The sequence below is a fragment of the Haplochromis burtoni genome, unplaced genomic scaffold (assembly GCF_018398535.1).
Source record: "Haplochromis burtoni strain Fernald_Lab_line unplaced genomic scaffold, NCSU_Asbu1 Contig_140, whole genome shotgun sequence".
Lineage (NCBI taxonomy): Eukaryota > Metazoa > Chordata > Actinopteri > Cichliformes > Cichlidae > Haplochromis > Haplochromis burtoni.
In genome coordinates, this window is record NW_024582501.1 from 78,524 (window position 1) to 99,981 (window position 21,458).

The window sequence follows — 21,458 nt, forward strand, 5'->3', positions numbered from 1 at the left end:
AATCGTTACTCAGAGCCAATGGACATCTTCACATTCGCCGAGATTCCCACGGTTCGCCCTCATCTATCCAATGGAGGACGGAAACCAGGAAAAGTGGGCGGGTATGTCGTCTGGAGGAAAATAATCGGTGACGTTCCCCTCACTCGCTTTGTGTAGGGCGGTAGGATGGTGCCGCTCTTGATGGATTGCGAAGAGCCAATCAGTGCCTTCCGTGGGATACCGGCATACATAGGTTGCCAATCCGCGGGCTGGTTGCAGCTGTCAATCAAAAACCGGTTCTGGCTAGTAGGCGGGACGTTCAGTCGACTGTAGTTCCGTCATCTCGCTCGTCTCCGAGGCTACGGGGGGCCAATGTTGATTTGGGTGAATTCCCGTCGTCGTCGGACCCCGCCGAGGTTTAATTTTTAAAAGCTGGGTTTGGTAACAAAAAGTGGCGGCTCTTGGGCTGAGAATATCGCGTCCCCGCCTCTGGTGTCGTTTTTCTTTAGGCTGGGGAGAGGTGGGGAGCCGGGGGGGCTCGTTCGGCGGGGGCTGCAAGGAGGGACAGGCGAAGACTGGATCCTCCGTGTTCAGGCCATCTGCGCCGAGCTCGGCCTTACGGTCCAGTGAAGCCCCAACGACCGAGATACCTCAAAGGTATCCTCCCCGTGGATTTGAACTATATATCAATTGCCGGTTGCTGATGACTGAGGAGTGAGTGAGCCCGCTTTACCATCTCGTCTCGCCCTGGCACCGCATCAGCAGCTGCCAGGCTATTAAAGACCAAGACCTCGGAGTTAACGCTTGGTGCTTTTGGATTTAGAAAATACCGAACAGACCTAATCGAGATTAGATCGGCTTGAGAAGGCTGCAGGGCGGCCAAAAAGCCACGGATCGCCCGTTGACAGGTTGTCATCATGGGCAACGCGCCCACGGCCAGGAAGGGCAGCGAGATGGAAAGCGGTGGGTACCGTCGCCTGTACGCTACACATAACACATTGCTCTGTTCCAGACTCACGAAATCACCAGAGACGGTGTGACACAGCGGCTATGTTAGCTTCGGTTAACATTCCATGCAGCGGCCTATTTCTGCTGTCTGATTTAAAAAGATCCACTCATCCTGCTCAGTCCTTAAATAAGCCTGTTTCAAGAACCCAAATTAGGCAGCTACATTTCAATTAACTAACCTCATAATATAGAGACAGACGAATAGGTGCTCGGTAGTAGTATTCCGCTTTGAACAGAGCTTTTTCTTTGGATTCAGTTGATGCTGCTTTATAATAAAGCAGGTGGTAGTACCGTTTCCATAGCCAAATCACTTCACGAGGTGCAAAACAACCAACAGCTATTGTAAACTGCAAGAATCTTGGCAACTTCACATCCTCTTGTACTCAAATCTTGGCGAGATCACAACAAGCTATGTGTCAGATATTTCCCAAACGCACAGTGCCTGTTGTCTCTGGAAAGAGATGCTGCTGAAAGTGTGGGGGCTATTTTGTTTGGTGAACCCCCTTAAGGTTTGCAGATTGACACTGAGTTAGTCTGATTGTCTGCTGTACTGTAAGTCCAAATATAGAAGGATGAATGTGCTCATGTCTGGGGTTATACTTTTGTGTTTGTTTTTAAATTCATCATTTTTGAAATAGCAATTTACTAGGAAATGATATGTAAAGGTTTATTTAGTTATGTATGTGTCACAAACTGGAGTAAATCTGAATACTGTGATGGATTTCTTTTTAAGAAAATCAAAGAAACAGTTATTCCAAAAGGCTTAAATGCTTGACATTTAAATCAAGACATCTAAGTATATGGCATAGCTACTTGGTATAAATGCATACCGGTCACTGAGCAGCTGACACTTGTAGTGAAGGTGAGAAGGGAAAGTGTTGATAGTTAATAGGTCAACAAGTGTTTTGAAATGTGTCCTGGGATTTAAGCTTTTAAACGAGTATACTTGTTCATGAGATTTCAAGTTCAGGTATTTTTTTTGCACTTGAGAATATTCTGCATGTAGTTTTCAGACTATCAGCCATATCTGGACTAATTGCTGTACATTTAGAAAAATCCCAACAGCCTGAATTACCTTACAGACAGATAAGACGATCAGTGTACGTCTCAAAACTTTCTACACACTGACAAATCATCCATGTAGCCACTGGGTCTTTGTGAGTAATAGTTATGAACAGGTGGTTTTACGATGGATAATAAAATTTGATTTAATTAACAATTTTTAGTCAGACTCTGTGCTGTTGACTTCAGACAATAAAGTAGGTGTTCTGTTTCTTTATTTTGCTGTTTCACTTTCTGTATACACACAGATGCCCCACTAAAGCCTTTCTTATGTAAACACTGGTGTGTGTTTTTTCCACAGTCAAGGAATTCCTTGCTAAAGCCAAAGAGGACTTCCTCAAAAAGTGGGAGAATCCTGCACAGGTTAGTGTGTGTACTAAGTCTGCCCACTAAGCTTCAGAAATATGATACACAGGATTTATTGTTTGTACTTTAATCCTAACTTTGTTTGCATGTTAGAAAAACAGAATTTTCACTCCCAATTCTGTATGGCCAAAGAAATATATACATTACTTCTGTGTGGGCTGCTGTTTTTGAAAATGCCAATCATAGCTACTGAAATTTCACTTGTTTCATGTCTTTATTGTTTATTTGTTCAGTATTACCAGCTATCACTTTATGCAAATCACCGAAAATTATAATTTTAATATATACAGATGGCGGTATAAATACATTTGTTTGTAAATAGCATCAGTTTTATTATTTATTGGCTTCTGGTTAGTGATGATGCTACTGTCTGACTGTTTTTAAAATGCAAGTTACTGTTTCAAGTAAACTGTGACATAAAACAACTCCATATGTTTTGTAATATTTAATGCTGCAAATTTATATTCAGTATACATATTTCATATTGTATGCAGTATGAGTAAGAAAGTTAGAAAATATTCCCAGGGCAATGTCAACTGTATCAACCCTAAAGCTATGTGTGTGTGTGTGTGTGTGTGTGTGTGTGTGTGTGTGTTTTTTTTTTTATTCACTTGTTTTAGATCACCTAATATTCTTCATAGACATTAATTAAACCATTAAATATACATAAATCTGTATCAACATTGTTTTAATTTATACTGTATATAATTTTCTCCGTATGTTTTGGGACACTGGCTTATTTTTTTTAGTATTTATTTAAGCTTATTGAAGTTAAATGATGAATTTGGGGTTAAAAAATATACTGAATTTTTATTCAGTTTTATTTATTATTTTCAGATTGTCAAATGAACAAATTAACACAATGATAAAAGGGCCCATTGCAATACTGTAATACTGAGCAAAGCTCACCAGTACTGCATTTTTTTTTTAAATAGATCTCAAGGATAGCTTGTTTCACTTGAAATGAGAGCTCTTTCAAACACATGTTGTGGGTTCATAGCTCCCAAATGCATGTACCACACTTGAAATCATCTTCAAAATGTTTTTATTTTTTATTCTACTTCGGAAGAAGTAATGAAGAAACAACCCACAGCTGTCAGTGAAACGGGTTATGTAGCAATGATCCAATTACACTTGAGCAGCTCAAACTATGGCACTGGGTATAAAAATTGCAGTGAAGGCAATATTTTTGTTTTGACTTTTGAGATAAAGCTGAATATCTAAGCCTAAACCAATATTTATCACATATGTATGCAAAACCGTCTATGACAGTATCTAAAAATATATGACTGTTAAGCATGATTTGATTCTATGTAGGAAAACATCAATTATTTATGATAAATAAGTTTCTGGGACCATCTGAGCCTGAGAAACAGTTCAGGTACCACAAACACGAGTAAAAGTTTTTTCTTTATTGTTCTTCAAATTTACACTGTATCCTGTATGCACATGTGTATTACTTTCTATTAAGAAATTATAAACCATACATACCAAATATATTAATTTATATATATTATCTATTGCATATTTGTTTATGACATGTGCAAAGAATATATACCATGAAAATACAAGAATTAGTGATAAATGTGAGCACACGAGTAGCTGAAAATAAAAACTCGCTACCAGCAACATGACCCTAAATATCCCATTTTCACAAAACTCAGCTAACCGTTTTTGTTTTGTCTGTTCAGAACACTGCTTGCCTGGAGCAGTTTGAGAGGTTGAAAACCCTGGGCACGGGCTCATTTGGTCGTGTTATGCTGGTGAAGCACAGAGAAACGGGACAACATTATGCGATGAAGATCCTCAACAAGCAGAAGGTCAGTCTGGGTCAGGGGTCACCAGAATCACAGAGGGATTGGGGTGTTTAAATGCGCTCCCATCCATTTTTTAGTTAGTCTTCCCACAGAAAACAGAAATGTAATTGATGTGAATACTGCACTCGGAAGATTTTATTCTTTTATGCATTTTGTTAAAGGCCCTTCAAATACAGGTGAAATTATTATCTGAACCCACTTGTGCTGAAAGCAGGGATTAGTTACAGTCACAGAGCAGAGGTTGTCTTTACATGGATAACACCAGAGTAATTTTAATATTCAGTTAAAATAAATCTTTGACTTAATCTGTGAATAAGATGATAATTAATCCACAATATAATTATATTATGGCTTAAAGTGTGTGAATGTGTGTGTGAATGGGTGGATGATTGTGTATAGTGTAAAGCGCTTTGGGGTCCTTAGGACCAAGTAAAGTGCTATACAAATACAGACCATTTACCATTTAATTATCATCTTATTGATAAAACACTGAGATTGGGATTTTAGCAAGATCAAAATCAGAATGAATATCTATATCGATCTATCTGTCATGCTGTACTAAAGTACTGGCAAAATAATTTTTACATCAGTAGGGACATGAAGGTAATCCATGAATTTACAGTCTTCTGCAAGTACTACTGACAGAACACATGCCTGAGAGAGTGAGAGAATGAATGTACATGAACACGATGGTGTTGTTTTGCTATGGCTGTTTTCACAAAAAAGTCTATGTTGCACTTGTTTCAGGGAGGTGGGCATTATACTTTTATTTATTTATTTATTTATTTATTTATTTATTTATTTATTGCCTCTGCATACTTAGCACCATATTGTTGTACTGAAAATTAACTTTAGTAAACAATTTAGATGGAGTTTTTGGTCCACAGGGTCATCTCCCAGGGTAAACCCAATACTTTCACAGAAGCTAAACTACCATCGCATCTATCTAAGACAGACCAAATCACTTCAAGGACATAGGGTCCCCAAACCATTTTAAAAATAGCCTCTGGCCCCACACAAGCCATTTTTGCACATGCAAATAGGGCAATGCGATGAAATAACTCCCTCAGTTTTCAGAGAACTGGGGTTACCCTGGTAAACAAACATTGCCTTTTAAGCTTTATTTGGTATCGCACTATTGGAAATGTAGCTCACTCCCAAATTGCATGCTCTCCTGCCAATAGCACCTCGAAGGCCGACACCTCACACCAACCCCAACGTTCAGCTAGCAGGCCTCATTAAGGCCTGAGCATGCAAGTGAGGACGCAGTTACATCAGAACAGTACAAATTTAAAAAAGTGTGGAAGCCCAACTAGCAATAACAAAGATGTAATCCACAGAAACACCCTTAACAAGGCCCCACAAGGAAGCCATTTCTCTGGTAGAATGTGGATGCTGGTGAATGCTGTTTGCACTGGTAATCATGCCATCACTATAGCCTCCACCATCTAGTGTCACAGCCCTAATGAAAAGCTAAGCTAGATTCCCTAAACCTCGGCACAAAGGCAAGGGAAGGGACTGCAAACAGGAACTATGGAAAGATACCAAAAAATCCCTGAAGGCCTAAACTTGCCTTTGTGCCTCAGTTTAGAAAATTGCCATCAGCTCTTGCTAATTTATAAGAGTCTCTGGGGCCAGGTACCTCTGACAGCCCTCCCCTCAAAAACAGCCTTCTAACCTTTCAATCAAGCATCTGTTTCCTCATAACCACCATACATAAGAGGACACTGGTTATGAACAATTTTGGGTCACTCCAGTGAGACATAGCTACCAGATATTTAGAGAAATTGTGACTGGGACTCAGATGACATCTCATATCCATCTGCAGAGAGGACACCTCCTGGGACACTGGCTATTACATGCTTGCATATCATATATATATATATATAAGCGTGACCTTATGGGGAAGATGGAAAATGGCCACAATGCCTGGATAGGAGGGAAAATGACATCCTCCTCATCGTCATCATTATCATCAGAAGATACTTTTTAACTCATCCTCATCTTCTTCCTCCTTGGAGTTGAGGAGCTGATTAAAAGAGGAGTAAGTTCAGCCTTGGGGTCTTTGATCATATCCCCCCAGCAAGTGCAACCTGAGCTGGGTATGTTGCTCAGCTTCGCTGCAGTGTCAGAAAGACAGGGATCGGCTTTTGAGGCACTGGGCACTTGCAAATGCGACTCCAGGATTCTGTTTGCCTTTGCATGTTTGACACCCACATAAGTGATTAAGAGGGGTGGGGGGGGGGGGTCCCTCAGATATTCAACCAGCAAAAGCAACGTCCCTAACCTTGCTACCACTACCATTTCCCTGAGAGAATGCAGTGGCACCCATAGGCACCAATTTTCAGCTTGGACAGCTAGCAAATAGCTATACAAGCACAAGCTCACTTGATGTGCTGACTTGATAAGGTGCAGAATTGCAACAACACGACGACTGCTTACTATAAAAATATACTGACATAATTAAAATATAATTAAATAAAATATTTATGTTAGTAATCCTGAAACCAGAAACGTTCAGGGAATACCTTTCACAACTGGATCTGTAAACTGTTAAGTGGATAACCATGGTCCAGGATCACTGGTTAAGCTCTAATGATCTTCACAGGGAAGAAAGCAAGAATGCCTGGTGTGGGGCCAGGGCCTATTATAAAGGGGGTCGGGCGAGCCTGTGTCCTTGAAGTGATTGGTCTGTTACAGATGGAAGTGGTGGAAGTGGAGTATCTGTGATTGGTCTCGCCAGAGAGGCCCAAGTGGCATACCAAGTGAGGTTTAAAAGAGAACACTATTTTAACCAGGTGCTGCCACCTTTCCGATGCAGCCTTGTTGTAACTGGTGATGTAGAATATGTTCATAAGTCTTCCCAGCCAAAAATCTGCCACAAACTCTTGTTTCCTGTTAAATTTTGCACTATCCGCCTTGCAACCTCCTTTCATCTAAACTACTTCTAACTCTAAGCTGATTTCCCATGAAACCCCAACACGTTTCATAGTTATTTTAAAGTTCAAAGACATGGCACAATAGCACACTGGCCTATAGTCTTAATTATGGAGGAAAATCTTGAGAATACGGACTTCAGGTTGTTTTCGTAAATGCCACAGATGTCTTGCTGTACCTGGAGTGTCTGTTTGTTAAAGTTACACAATTTTGGAGACAGTAATACTACTGTCTTTTCATAAAGAAGTAATGAAATAAGTAAGAGTCTTTTTATCATTTGGTGAGCAGCTGAGATATGATTTTGAATGTCAGCAGAAGGGTACAGTGAAAGAAGTTTGTTGGAGGTGTGCAGTCTTTTGCCTGCAGCGCTTCATCTTACAGCTCACTCTGGCTGTTGCTTCTTGTTCCATTACTTTCTGCAGTATCTCAAACTGATCTGCTGTCAAAGAAATATGTCAGTTATATTGTTTTGTTGATCCATTTTTAATGAATGATAACAGTAACAAACACAATGCATTTCCAGCTGATACTTCATAATAAAAGCAAGCTCATTTTTCAAAAGTTAAATGGTTTTAATGGGAAGATGCAGCAGTAGGAAATGTTCGGTTTTCATTATCAGTAACTTATTAATACAGCATTTTTTTCCAGTAATGGTGCCACAGACACCCATGTTATAATCCTCCAATTGCAAAAACACTCAAATATTGTGATGATTGGGCCATAGGCAGCATCATATTACTTCAACCTGTGAGAGATGTCTTAACAGATATGTATTTAAATGAAAATTGGTAGTTTCATATTTGCCTTAAATTTCACACTCTTGTCTTACTGGGTAAAATGTCTCTCTCTCACTCTCTCTCTCCTTCTTCTTTCTGTCTCTCTCTGCCTTTCAGGTGGTCAAGCTCAAGCAGATAGAGCACACTCTAAATGAGAAGAGGATTCTTCAGGCTGTCAGCTTCCCTTTTCTGGTGCGGTTAGAGTACTCATTCAAGGTATGGATTATTTTAGGTGTGTGAGAGCACACATGCCTGTGGTTGTTTGATGACAGCGCGTGACTGCTTAATTTCTCACACAATTAAAATAACAATAAAAGAACTCTTTAGCAAAGTTTCTCTTATTAATTCATTGAAAAGCCACAGACAAATGTTATGATCCATTCGAAGCTGTTTCTTAGCTGCCTGATTAATATATATCCATCTTTGTGCTGGTCTCAACCAACTCCTGAAGTTACTAACTTGCCACTAAATACTATTTTCAACTGCTAGTTGTTACTTTGGTCACTGCTGGCAATGGTCAGTGCTTTGTTTAACATGTGTTATGCATACCTGTACTTAAAATGATTCTGAAACAATAATAAGCAGAAAACGGCTAAAATTTTTTACAGATCCAATGATGGTTTGGTTACTCACACACAAATTAGTTAATTCAAAAAATAATTTGCTTTATTTATTCAAACTATGAACTAAGTGGTCACATTAAGTCTGCATGTTTTTAAAGACCTCTTGGAAGTGTTTACAAGTATCTTTGGCCAGCAGATGAGAAGCCTATTTGTAATATTTTTGAAAATTGAGCACCAACTCTGATTGTTTTAATGATTAAAATTAAATAATTTATAGTGCATTAATCTTTCAGTCTACTACCCCTTTCATCACCACTGTCAGTCCTGTTGAGTTGTATGTAAGTACATGGTGAAGTTGGCTTTAGATGTCACATGAGCGTGTGACATGGACGTGCACAGACTAATCCTGCTGATGGCTATACTCCAATTAATGCCTTATTCAGGTTAAGCTGTTTAGATGCACCTGGAAAGCCAGGGATTGACTATCCTAGACACCTTAAATAAACCTATTAACAGAATATTCCGGTCCACGTGTGTTGTCCTACACACAGGAGGAAGAGTCAACAAGAACAAAACATACGCAGTGTGATTTGTGTTAGTCGGTTACACTACTTATATCTTGCAAAACTGTGATATAAACAACACACAATATACAAACCAGGCCTTCAGTAACGTTCCTGGGTTAAAGTACTTTATTATTTATATGGCAATACTATAAATAATAGTCAGTTAATGCTAACTAGCAAAATACCAGCTAGATTAAGCAATTTGGTAACTGGTGAAATTGCTCTTCTCTTTTTTAGCTCACGTAATTGAGTTTTAACTCCTGTATATGTGTGTACCTGAAGTGCATCCATACATGGGCATGCTTTTGTGTGTTTGTGTGAGTGCCACTAACCTTCGTCCTCCTTTCCGCAGGACAACACTAACCTCTACATGGTGATGGAGTATGTGCCAGGTGGCGAGATGTTTTCCCATCTACGGAGAATTGGCAGATTTAGGTCAGTGTTTGAATAAAGTTTATATCCAGAAGCATTTTGTGGATTGCTACAAGAGTAAACAGTGGACTTTGAAAGCATTTCTGTTATCTTGTATTCTACATAGGCACAAAGCACAACAACTCTAGAAAAGTTTGGATACTGTGTCGCAATATAAGATTTAAAAACCTTTTTTCCCCAGAAGAATTATTATACTATCCATGTCTAGAGTTACATGACATTATAACTTAATTAACAGCTTAATCCAAAGTTGCAAGATGATCTGGCTTATCCCAAAGCAGCAAACAAATGTCATGCTATTTCAGATTATAGTATAATGTAGAGTATTGCTTGCCTACATCTTTTCCATGTATTAATTCCCATTCAGTATTCTTTCTTCTATCATGTCTCCTAACCTACGGCAGTATTTTCAGCTCTTCTCATCTCTATGCTAGACTCAAGTCATCTCTGCTATTCGATCACCAAACAGATCCCCTTTTGTCTCGTTGTGTTTATGTGCAGTGAGCCTCACGCTCGGTTTTACGCTGCTCAAATCGTTCTGACCTTTGAGTATCTCCATGCTTTGGACCTGATCTACAGAGACCTGAAACCTGAAAACCTGCTCATAGACCAACAGGGCTACATACAGGTAACAAACTTACTGTTAATTATTTATCCTTCACAGACCGTGCTGATGAATTTGTGTTCCATATTTATTATGTCTGCAACTGACAGTAATTTTTTTAGCACACATTAATCCATCTGTTTTATTCCATTTATCTAACATCTTTTTACTTAAATATTTTAAAACTATCATCACAGTAAGAGTTTTCTAGAGCTCAAAATTAGAATATTTTATGCCACGTACAGCTCAACAGATATGAGGACATTTATTTTCAGTGTGAGATTCGTTAACCTTACAAAGGTGTTCTTCACTCTGGAATCGTCTCTGTGTGCTGGTGTACCACCCTCTAGTGGCGAATTGTTGCATAACAGCTGGTGACAATTTCCCTTGATGCGGCTGTTTTTAGTGCCTCTCTTTCTTGCTGCCTTTCATGTGGTGTTATTTAGCCTATTTGAATTTTCTTTCTTTTTCTTTTTTTTCTTGGTTTTTTTTTATTTTTATTTTTTATTTTTTTACTCACTGTCGTTGTCATTGTTCTTTGTCTCCTCTTAGGTTACAGATTTTGGCTTTGCCAAACGTGTGAAGGGCCGGACCTGGACACTGTGTGGCACCCCAGAATATCTGGCTCCAGAGATCATTCTCAGCAAGGTGCGCTTGGCAGCCAGCTGAACTAACTTTAAGCTTGGGGTAGAGGCTTCTTCGTTTTTTAAGGCTAGGATTATATTCACTTGTGGATAGCTGTAGGTACCTCATAGGAGAGATTGTTTCTATTATACATTTTTACAGTTTGCTTGGAGTCCAACTGGAAGACAAATGCATAACTGTTGGTTTTTCTTTCAGGACAAGTCCTAAAAATCATGTGATAATATGTGAAGGTCCAATAGCTTACTTTGCTTACTTGCAAACTATAATACCAGCGTTACACCCCTGTGAATTTAAAGCTGATCACACGAATAATCTGCAGTAATATACAGTCATATAGATAATCCTAGCAGGACATGTTTTACCAGTACTTTTGACAAGCAAATTGCGGTTCACTCTACATGTGCATATACGCTTTAAGATACTGGGAGCATTGTGACACAAAAACATGCCCATCTGTCTGTATCAGTCCCACCCCAGATGCTCTATGAATGTGTGCGCACACAGATGAGAAGTTGTGTACACCTGAGTAGAGAACACACAGGTCTCTTCAGTGTGTGACATATGTTAGCAAAACACTGATGACAAAACTCATTAAGAATATTGTTGTTTGCACAGACTGGCAGCATCCTCATTAGGTGCCAGGCTTTGGGTAGCTTACGTGCCAGCAACTTTAAAATTGTGCAATAAGTATTAAAAGAACATTTGAAGTGCTGCAGTTTGTATATATATAGACATTTATGGGCTTTGTAACCCTGGTGGGTTGTGATCTATAGACTCTGTGAGTGACAAGCAGGTTCAAGTTTCTCTTTCTTAAACACCAAAATGATGGGAGAGTATTTTCACTGTGCTCTCTGTAGCTCAGGTCACTGGAAGACTGCCACATTCACATTCCTCATTTTTTTTCCCAACAGTTGAAGGTAGGATCAAAAATTGCTGTCAGAGATGGGTGGAGGCTTTAAATAAGCAACTTTTAAATGTTACACAAATAATTATATAAAGTAGTTCATCCAAATGGTGTTGAATGGTAGTGCCCAATATTATAAACAATACTAAATAATGTGGCTAAACTTTTAATTCCAATAAATCCAAACTATAATGTAAGTGAGGTTTCCGCTAAATGACTGAATGACTTACAAATATATATTTACAATCAGACAGGAAAAGTCATTAAAGCAATTATTAAATCCAGTGTATATAATAAAATGTACCACAAGTCACCAAATTTAGTCTTAACAGACAAGCTTTTTGTCTCAAAGGCATCCCAAGATACTCCTCACAACAAGAAGTGAACATATCATTATCGAAAACTGACATATCATTATTAAAATGGAGCTATTCTCTTTATTTCATGCTCTGTATTTTTATTTTTTTGGGATTTTATTATTGTAGTTTTGCATGATTCACAGTTCGAGGTAATCATTTGTCTTATTCTGGGACTTGGTGCAGCCCCTCAGTTCCTCCACTGTGACTGAAACAAGTTTTCACTCCTCTCCCTTTGAGGCCACCCTCGCTTTAAGTCAACTCACAAATGAATGATTTGAATAGCAGGTGGGTGGGGCTTATGTGCTCAGGCAAAAGCTGAGTATCTGAGATGACCACTCTTGGTGTCTTTGTCATCATGCAGATCCACAAGCTTAAACAGAGTGCCAGAAACTGGGTGTTGAAAGCTGTCTGAAGCCTTATTATTTTAAAAGTTTGGCTATGCTTAATGTGAACGTCGAACATTGTAGCAGTACATATCTGCACTTTGCATTAGGAAAACATATTGAGTGTAAGATATCTTGGAAAGCTAATATGTAGTTAGATTGGAATAAGGATTGAATAAAATTGAGTCTCTGAGACCATGTATATAGGAATTCATTTGGGACCTCGAGTGTAGTGTGAGTGGACCTTTTAAAGCTTTGGTCCAAGTACTCCAACCATGTGTACTAACTATGATACAGACACGTGTAGACACAAGCTGTCCAGTAACTGACAGTAACTAAGGCTAACAGGCTGTGAATGCATCCTTACTGTGTGCAGCTTTATATAACACTTTATAATCTGGAGATACTGAGTTGACAATTAATTATGTGGAATAAAACAAGCCACTTTATTGATTTGTAATTTTACTGTAAATAACAGACTATCGAGATAGTTCATCATTTATTTTCTGTGGGGTTTTTTTTTTTGTCTGGGGAATTGGTGCATTTGTTGATATTACCCGTGTACACAATTCATTACAGACATATGATGAAATATACATTTACTGCATCATTTTATATTTTATCTTAAATTAACTTAATGTTTTTTCTTTCTTGTTCCGTTACTCCATCCTTGTCATGCCCCCCGCTACATCCACCAGGGGTATAACAAAGCAGTAGACTGGTGGGCATTGGGTGTACTTGTCTACGAGATGGCAGCAGGGTACCCGCCTTTCTTTGCTGATCAGCCCATTCAGATCTATGAAAAGATTGTTTCAGGGAAGGTGAGTTTGACTGTCTGATTAGCATTTTGTGCTAATATTTAATGCTTTACACAAGAGAACATGACTCATGATGTGATATTAGGTTGTTTTTTTGTTGTAAAAATGTATTTTAGTTTACTTTGTATTTAAATTTCAGTTTTAGGTTAATCCTGAAAGAGTTTTGGGCAATGTTTTTTTCTTTTTTTTTGTGGTAGAGTGGGTATGGTGTAGTTTCAAAAAATGTGTTTTTACCATAGAAACACGGACCAAGCAGAAGCATCTGTTTTGATCTGTTCAGCCATGTTTTTCCTTTGTTGGTCTCTGAAAATACTCTGTGGTTTGCATTGTATTTGTTCCACCCACATTGTCGTTTCCAGATGTGTAAAAAGCAGCAATTTTGTACGCCATCATATTAGAGAACCTGGCAGTTAGAGCCTTGATCCAGCATAATAAATCTGATCAGGGAGGATGTAAGAGGAGCATATTTCCTTTATTTATTTCTTGTATATTTATAAGGGGAGTATTGTGATCGTTTCCAGTTCCATAATTTTATATTTGGACTTTAATAGAGTTGTGTTGCATGATTCAGATTCCAAAATAATCCTTATGTATTTTATAACAACCATTGATACAGCACCTCAGTTCATCCACTGTCTGAACTAAGCTATTTTGGCTCTGCCTCCTTTGAAGCCACCCTCTCTTTAATTCATCTTTCCTCTGACTGGCTGTCCACCTCACACAAAGAATTTGAATAGCATCATGTTCACTGTACCTGAGGTAACCATACTGAGACTATCTGCTATCTTTTGACATCATGCAGATCCAAAGTTATGTTCGCTTGTATATGAGTATTTTAGTAAACTTAACTTAACTTAACTTAACTGTGTGGTAGTTTGAACCACTGAAAACAGCTTTTGAAAAATACCTTTGAGGGTGAAAATTTTTTAAATCTATATATCTGCATTTATGTGTGGACAAGGAACATTTAGGTTTTTCTCTCGCAACATGAAAGCTGTGCACCTTTATCTCTCCCTATCTTTTTTTATGTCAGACTGTGTGCCTTGTTATTGTTTGTGGGCTTTTTATTGGCCAACATTTCTTCATGGTTGGGTTATATCACCATCTGTTGCTTTAGCATGAAATTGACAGTGTCTAAGATTTTTTTTTGCATTTAAATGTGGATGGAAATCAACTTGGATTTAAAAAAAGTACCTGTGTATGTGTGGATGTAGCCCAAACGTGGAAAAAATATTTGAAACTGGGTGGTGAGAGCACTCTGAGCCTTCCCAGCAATTTCCCACCAAGGTCAGACCGTCCAATGGTCAGAGAGATTGCAAAGAACCAACAAGCTACATCTCAGACTCTACAGGTTTAAGTTAACATCTTAAAAATTCAAATTCATGAGATTAAAAATAGAAAAAGACTGAGCAAGTATGACTTTTTGGAAGAGTTGCCAGAGAAAGCCACTTCTTTCTAAAAAGAACAAAGCAGCACAGCTTAGGTTTGCAAAACTGCATCTGAATAAGACTTCTGGGACCCTCATTTACTAATATGTGCATGGAAACATTGGTATACTGCAAAAGAAATGAGGAAAATCAATGTCAAATTTATGACAGGTGCATACTGACCAATTTTTCTTACCACCATGTATATGTTAATAAATCAGCCTCATTCTTAATCAGCTGCTTCGGGGTGAAACATAACTCGGGTGCTGAATAATGTTTAGCCTGAGCTAGTCACTGTGGATCAGTTGATATGAAAAAGACAAACTACAGGAAAAAGAAGAAATTAGGTGGAGGACATGGACCACATGATCTGTCAAACCCAGATAAGAAACGCATGGCAATAAAAACAAAGAAAACAAAAATACGCCTCAAAATTCTCCATCTGTGGTATAGTGTCAAAAAAGAGAATATTAGAAGATAAGTTATGACATCAGACAATGACTGAAGTTATGTTTACACATGTTTTATTTTGAGGGGTTTTTATTTATTTATTTAATTGTAATTCTGAGTATTTGGGGCCTTACGGTCAACTGTAAATGATGACTGAAAAAAATAATAATAATAATAAGTAGCAGTGGTATAGTAGAAGTAGTAATACTCATTTTAAAGACCTATGTCATGCCCTCATTTGTTCATGCACACAGTCTGAAGGACTTCTAATTATGTAAAATACAAACCTACGAAAACATTGATAAATCTGTGCGTGAAATGTTGTTGTGAGTACAGACTGTTAGACACATAAGAACAAAGCGGACAAGTTTGGCCATACATGCACAGCTCCACGTTTGGAGAAAACCAGACACAGCATAATAGCACGTACACCTCAAACCATTAATCAACTCTGTGGAGGGGTGATGTGTTTTGTTTTTTCTGTTATTGTGTGCTTATTCTACAGGGAGTGCAGAATTATTAGGCAAGTTGTATTTTTGAGGAATAATTTTATTATTGAACAACAATCCATGTTCTCAATGAACCCAAAAAACTCATTAATATCAAAGCTGAATGTTTTTGGAAGTAGTTTTTTAGTTTGTTTTGTAGTGACTATTACTGTGCATAATTATTAGGCAACTTAACAAAAAACAAATATATACCCATTTCAATTATTTATTTTTACCAGTGAAACCAATATAACATCTCCACATTCACAAATATACATTTCTGACATTCAAAAACAAAACAAAAACAAATCAGCGACCAATATAGCCACCTTTCTTTGCAAGGACACTCAAAAGCCTGCCATCCATGGATTCTGTCAGTGTTTTGATCTGTTCACCATCAACATTGCGTGCAGCAGCAACCACAGCCTCCCAGACACTGTTCAGAGAGGTGTACTGTTTTCCCTCCTTGTAAATCTCACATTTGATGATGGACCACAGGTTCTCAATGGGGTTCAGATCAGGTGAACAAGGAGGCCATGTCATTAGTTTTTCTTCTTTTATACCCTTTCTTGCCAGCCACGCTGTGGAGTACTTGGACGCGTGTGATGGAGCATTGTCCTGCATGAAAATCATGTTTTTCTTGAAGGATGCAGACTTCTTCCTGTACCACTGCTTGAAGAAGGTGTCTTCCAGAAACTGGCAGTAGGACTGGGAGTTGAGCTTGACTCCATCCTCAACCCGAAAAGGCCCCACAAGCTCATCTTTGATGATACCAGCCCAAACCAGTACTCCACCTCCACCTTGCTGGCGTCTGAGTCGGACTGGAGCTCTCTGCCCTTTACCAATCCAGCCACGGGCCCATCCATCTGGCCCATCAAGACTCACTCTCATTTCATCAGTCCATAAAACCTTAGAAAAACCAGTCTTGAGATATTTCTTGGCCCAGTCTTGACGTTTCAGCTTGTGTGTCTTGTTCAGTGGTGGTCGTCTTTCAGCCTTTCTTACCTTGGCCATGTCTCTGAGTATTGCACACCTTGTGCTTTTGGGCACTCCAGTGATGTTGCAGCTCTGAAATATGGCCAAACTGGTGGCAAGTGGCATCTTGGCAGCTGCACGCTTGACTTTTCTCAGTTCATGGGCAGTTATTTTGCGCCTTGGTTTTTCCACACGCTTCTTGCGACCCTGTTGACTATTTTGAATGAAACGCTTGATTGTTCGATGATCACGCTTCAGAAGCTTTGCAATTTTGAGACTGCTGCATCCCTCTGCAAGATATCTCACTATTTTTGACTTTTCTGAGCCTGTCAAGTCCTTCTTTTGACCCATTTTGCCAAAGGAAAGGACGTTGCCTAATAATTATGCACACCTGATATAGGGTGTTGATGTCATTAGACCACACCCCTTCTCATTACAGAGATGCACATCACCTAATATGCTTAATTGGTAGTAGGCTTTCGAGCCTATACAGCTTGGAGTAGGACAACATGCATGAAGAGGATGATGTGGACAAAATACTCATTTGCCTAATAATTTTGCACTCCCTGTAGAGTCAAATGTGACACCATTTTTCCGACAAAGGAAGCTTGGTTGACCAACGAGAAAGTCATCTCACACACACGAGCAAATCTAAAACAGAAGGTTCAACGGCCTAGTCAAAGTCCATACTTAAACCTGATTGAATTACTGTAGCTGGAACTCGAGAGCTGTGCACAAATGCACGCCAGCAAGCTTCAATGAACCGAAGCAACCATTGTAAAGAAGAGTGGGCTAAAAATCCTCCACAACAATGTGAGAAGTCTGGGAAGTCTCTCAAGAAAATTACTGGAAGTTATTGCTGGAAAAGGTTCTTCTACAAGCTACTGATTCATATGATGTACTTAGTTTTTCCCAGAACTACGTAGAGCCATGTCATTGTATTATAAGAATCTACCAGTGCTTCACTACAGAAGATAACGAACCCGAGAGCCTGAATCTCATCACTACATGAAGTTATCACTGGTTCAATCCTCATTTTGTGTTCTGCCCTTAGGTTCGTTTCCCGTCTCACTTCAGTTCAGACCTGAAAGACCTCCTAAGGAACCTGTTACAGGTGAGAGCAAATACCGCAGGCATTCAGACGTTTAGGTTACATTTATTTTTTCTTTAACGTGACCGTGAGAAAAATATGTTTGTGTTATTTTAAGGTGGATCTCACAAAACGTTATGGAAACCTCAAAAATGGGGTCAATGATATCAAGGGACACAAGTGGTTTGCAACAACTGACTGGATTGCCATTTACCAGAAAAAGGTATGTTTTGGTGAGTGTACTGTGTGGCATGTGAGACTTTTCTTCCCTTCAGTTTGTTTTATAATAGTTTCCTTTATGTGACTTTAGGTGGAAGCTCCCTTCATCCCCAAGTTCAAAGGACCAGGCGACACCAGCAACTTCGACGACTACGAGGAGGAGGAGATTCGCGTCTCCTTCACTGAGAAATGTGCCAAGGAGTTTGCTGAGTTCTAGAGTTAGAGAGCAAGAGAGGAAGAAAGAAGGAAATAGGGAGAGTCAAAGGTAGGCTGGTCAAGTGGGAGACATAAGGAGAAAGTACTGTCTCCTGTCCAATCACAAGCACCAGCTACAAAGAGGAAAAATCGGAAAGGGAAGGAAAAAAGAGCAAGGAGACTGATAACCAGCAGTGTTGCCTTTTCTGTTGTGTTTTTGTTGTGTTTTATTTATTATTCTGTCTTATTTATGGATCCCTTTATAATGAAGGTGTGCTTCATGGGTGTTGAGAATCCAACTAATTTGGAGTTGCCTCTACACATTTTCACCCGAGATCTTCCCTTTTCCTTTTCCTTTTTTTAAATCCATCTTTTAGTCATATTCACACCGCAGCAAAGAGAAATCAGTCTGTCTGTGCTGATCTAGTCCAGCCTCTTAGTCATTACATGAAGACTAATGAGTTTTGTGCAAGTTTAGGTCTCAGTCTGGACAAAAGTTTCTTAAATTTTAACCGACAACTGGCTAACATGCTCTTTGTTTTTTGTTTTTTAAGCAGGAAGGGCATGTAAGTAGCAGGTTTAATAGGTCTTGCACACATATGTACTTTCAGCTTGGATGACTTTACATTTTGCAGTTTTATCTCAATTTTTCCTTCAGAATTTAAACTTTTACCCTTTCATATCATAGACACACGACATAACTTAAGGCTTGGTGGGCCAACAAAAAAAAACAAAAAAAATGAATGCATTGTGTGTGCAAAATAAATTTCATCGAGAGACAGATGATGTTTTAAGGGGAAAAAAAGTCAGTTACGTTTACTGTGTAACTATCCATCTACCGTTCTTATCATTGTTAGAATTAGTGCATATCTACGGTACTCCATTTTAAATGTTATTAGATACTAGTGGCTCCAATGATATCATGTCACGCTAACAAACAAGGAAATACGAGTAAGGGGATGGAATTAACTCAGTTTTTAAGGGTGTTTTAAAGAAACACTGTAACGTAATGGTATCTCAGGTTTGAACATATCACTTAATAGACATTTTATTAACATACAGTGTTAGGATCAGCAGGTAAATCTGTGATATGGATTTGGGAATTTAAAGTTCTGGTTCAAATTAAGAGAAACAAAAGGGAATATTCAGACTTTTGGTTAGCGTCTTCCACAGTTTGCCCTTCCAGAAGATTTGATTTTGCTAACTGACTCGACAACTTTGTTTTCATGAAAGCACTTCCTGTCTCGGCTCAGAGTTTACGTAATGGCCACAGTGATTCTGCTTACTGAATCAAGCCTTTGGCCCTTGATTACTCCAACTGAAAGAGACCGCTTGAGGCAAACTACCTTGAACTGCTTCCGGCTGGTGGCCTTCAGAGCATTTTGACCAGTCACTGATGGCAGTTTGGATAGTGCGCTTTTATGGTCTTCAATGGAAATATGTATTCATGTTCACCTCATCTTATTACCCATCCCTTTCTTCTTATCACTTGTAAAGTAGGACCACACTCTATGTGACAGTCTTATATGTGACAGCAGCTCTGTTACTGTTTATGTGTTTTAAACATGCACAGTTTTTGTTTCGTTTTGTTTTTTGTGTGTTGGTGATGATGTAAAGATGACTGGCACTCCATTTAACAAGTTAGTGAAAGCTAGAGCTTCTGGCGGTGAATTGAGCTAATACCGAGAAGAGAGAAAAATAATCATAGCGCATGGTATACAACCTGCTGATTTGAAGAATACAACAAATAGCACTTTTGGTATTCAGTGTCTCCTTGGCTCCTGAGCTATGGTCACAGAATATTTCAGCAATGGCCAGAGAGGGTTGTTACTGTAGGATTTGTTCATTCACAATTTATGAGATAAAACAAAGTGACACTGATGTTCGTTTCAGACATCAAAATGCCTTCTTTATTGCTGTAATTTAATGTGCCACAATAATGATGGTTTCCTAATTTGATTTATACAGGCGCTTTGGTTTTTCTCCCATCGTTATAAACTGGATAATATAAATTCACATACTTCCCTCGAGTCTGAAACAGTTCAGATAGCAAAAACATATATATATACATATATATATATATATCAAGCATTTTCTCCAGGATACACATTTGTTATGTGTAATGGTTTGTGTCTATCATTTGTAATATGGAACAATAGCCCCCACAGCTAATTGTCCACTTGCCATATTTACTTATTTATTCTATCAACACTCTTTTCCCACTCTGTGCGTGACCCCAGATTTACAGTGTGGTAATTTGTTTAAAAAAAAGATCAATTTGAGAATGTGCATCACAGAAGCACAGTGTCAGCTGAAGGTCTTAAAGGACCACTCCGGTGATTCAGCTTTACTGTTTAGTAAACTTGCATCAGAGGCTGCGTTATCTTATTAGTGCCTTGCATGGGTCAAGCTCCAAAAAACAAAGTCCTACATCTCCCACATCCTTTAAATTCTGCATAAATGTACAGTTTGTAACGCAGGCTGTTTGTGACTCTGCAAGGCCTGTCAGAATTACACGGGTGATGTGGTGTATTTAATTTCCTTTTATTAGTTTATTTAACAGAGAGAAAGAGATATCAACTGAAACAGGAGACAGCATTTCAGAATAAATGGACTAGGACAATAATGCTGGGTCACTTTTAAGGCTACTGGATATTGTGCTTGTGTGTGGCATAGTCCCAAAAGTAAAGTTAAATGACCACAAACCAACTGCCACAGTAAACCTGGGGCTTCACAGAGAAATGAGTCACTTACAAGGCAACTAACATGGATCCGACATGTCTCTCCTGTATTAATGTTTCCCCTTCTTTTTCACTGAGGCAGATTAACCAGCTGAAAAACTCCAGATTTTATCAATGAATCTGACGCCAAAATCATAGTGGCAGATAAATGGTGGAAAGAGCTGCAAGCTGTAAGCCTAGTTGTAGTCATCAGCTGGCTTATTGGTTAATTTAAAAACCATTATTATTATTATTAATAAACTGTTTACATCACTTGTTGAGGTTTCACATTCGCTGTATTTCCTCCATGTCAGGTTTAATGTTGAATATATCATCATGGACAAAATGTTTGAAGTTATAATACAATATTATTATGTGTCTCCTCGATGTTTTTGCAGTGATACAACTTCCTCTCCATGCAGGCACAATGCTGGTACATACTGTCGCACTTTTTAGGGAAATGAGACCCCAATATAAACCATATTAACCCCCGCCACAGACATACTATACACACACACACACATACACACACTGCAAAGGGAAGCGTCTAAAGTCACGGAAACGGTGACATAAAAATACGAAGTGTAATATTTTGCAACATGAGTATCATTCCAATAAAGTTTTACTTGTAAAATTCTCCTGAACTCCCGCGTCCTCATTTGGGTGTGGAGCTGA

At 38.7% G+C, this 21,458-nt stretch overlaps 1 protein-coding gene across 1 annotated transcript; it reads left to right on the plus strand.

Annotated features, from left to right (window-relative positions):
- Positions 1-271: 271 nt before the first annotated feature.
- Positions 272-21,420, plus strand: prkacab (protein kinase, cAMP-dependent, catalytic, alpha, genome duplicate b). The gene is made up of 11 exons (XM_005931371.3): positions 272-942; positions 2,351-2,412; positions 4,107-4,235; positions 8,063-8,161; positions 9,427-9,509; positions 10,008-10,134; positions 10,663-10,758; positions 13,100-13,222; positions 17,614-17,673; positions 17,768-17,872; positions 17,960-21,420. The coding sequence occupies exons 1-11, from the start codon at positions 897-899 to the stop codon at positions 18,083-18,085; spliced, it is 1,056 nt and encodes a 351-aa protein (XP_005931433.1). The 5' UTR covers positions 272-896; the 3' UTR covers positions 18,086-21,420.
- Positions 21,421-21,458: the final 38 nt, after the last annotated feature.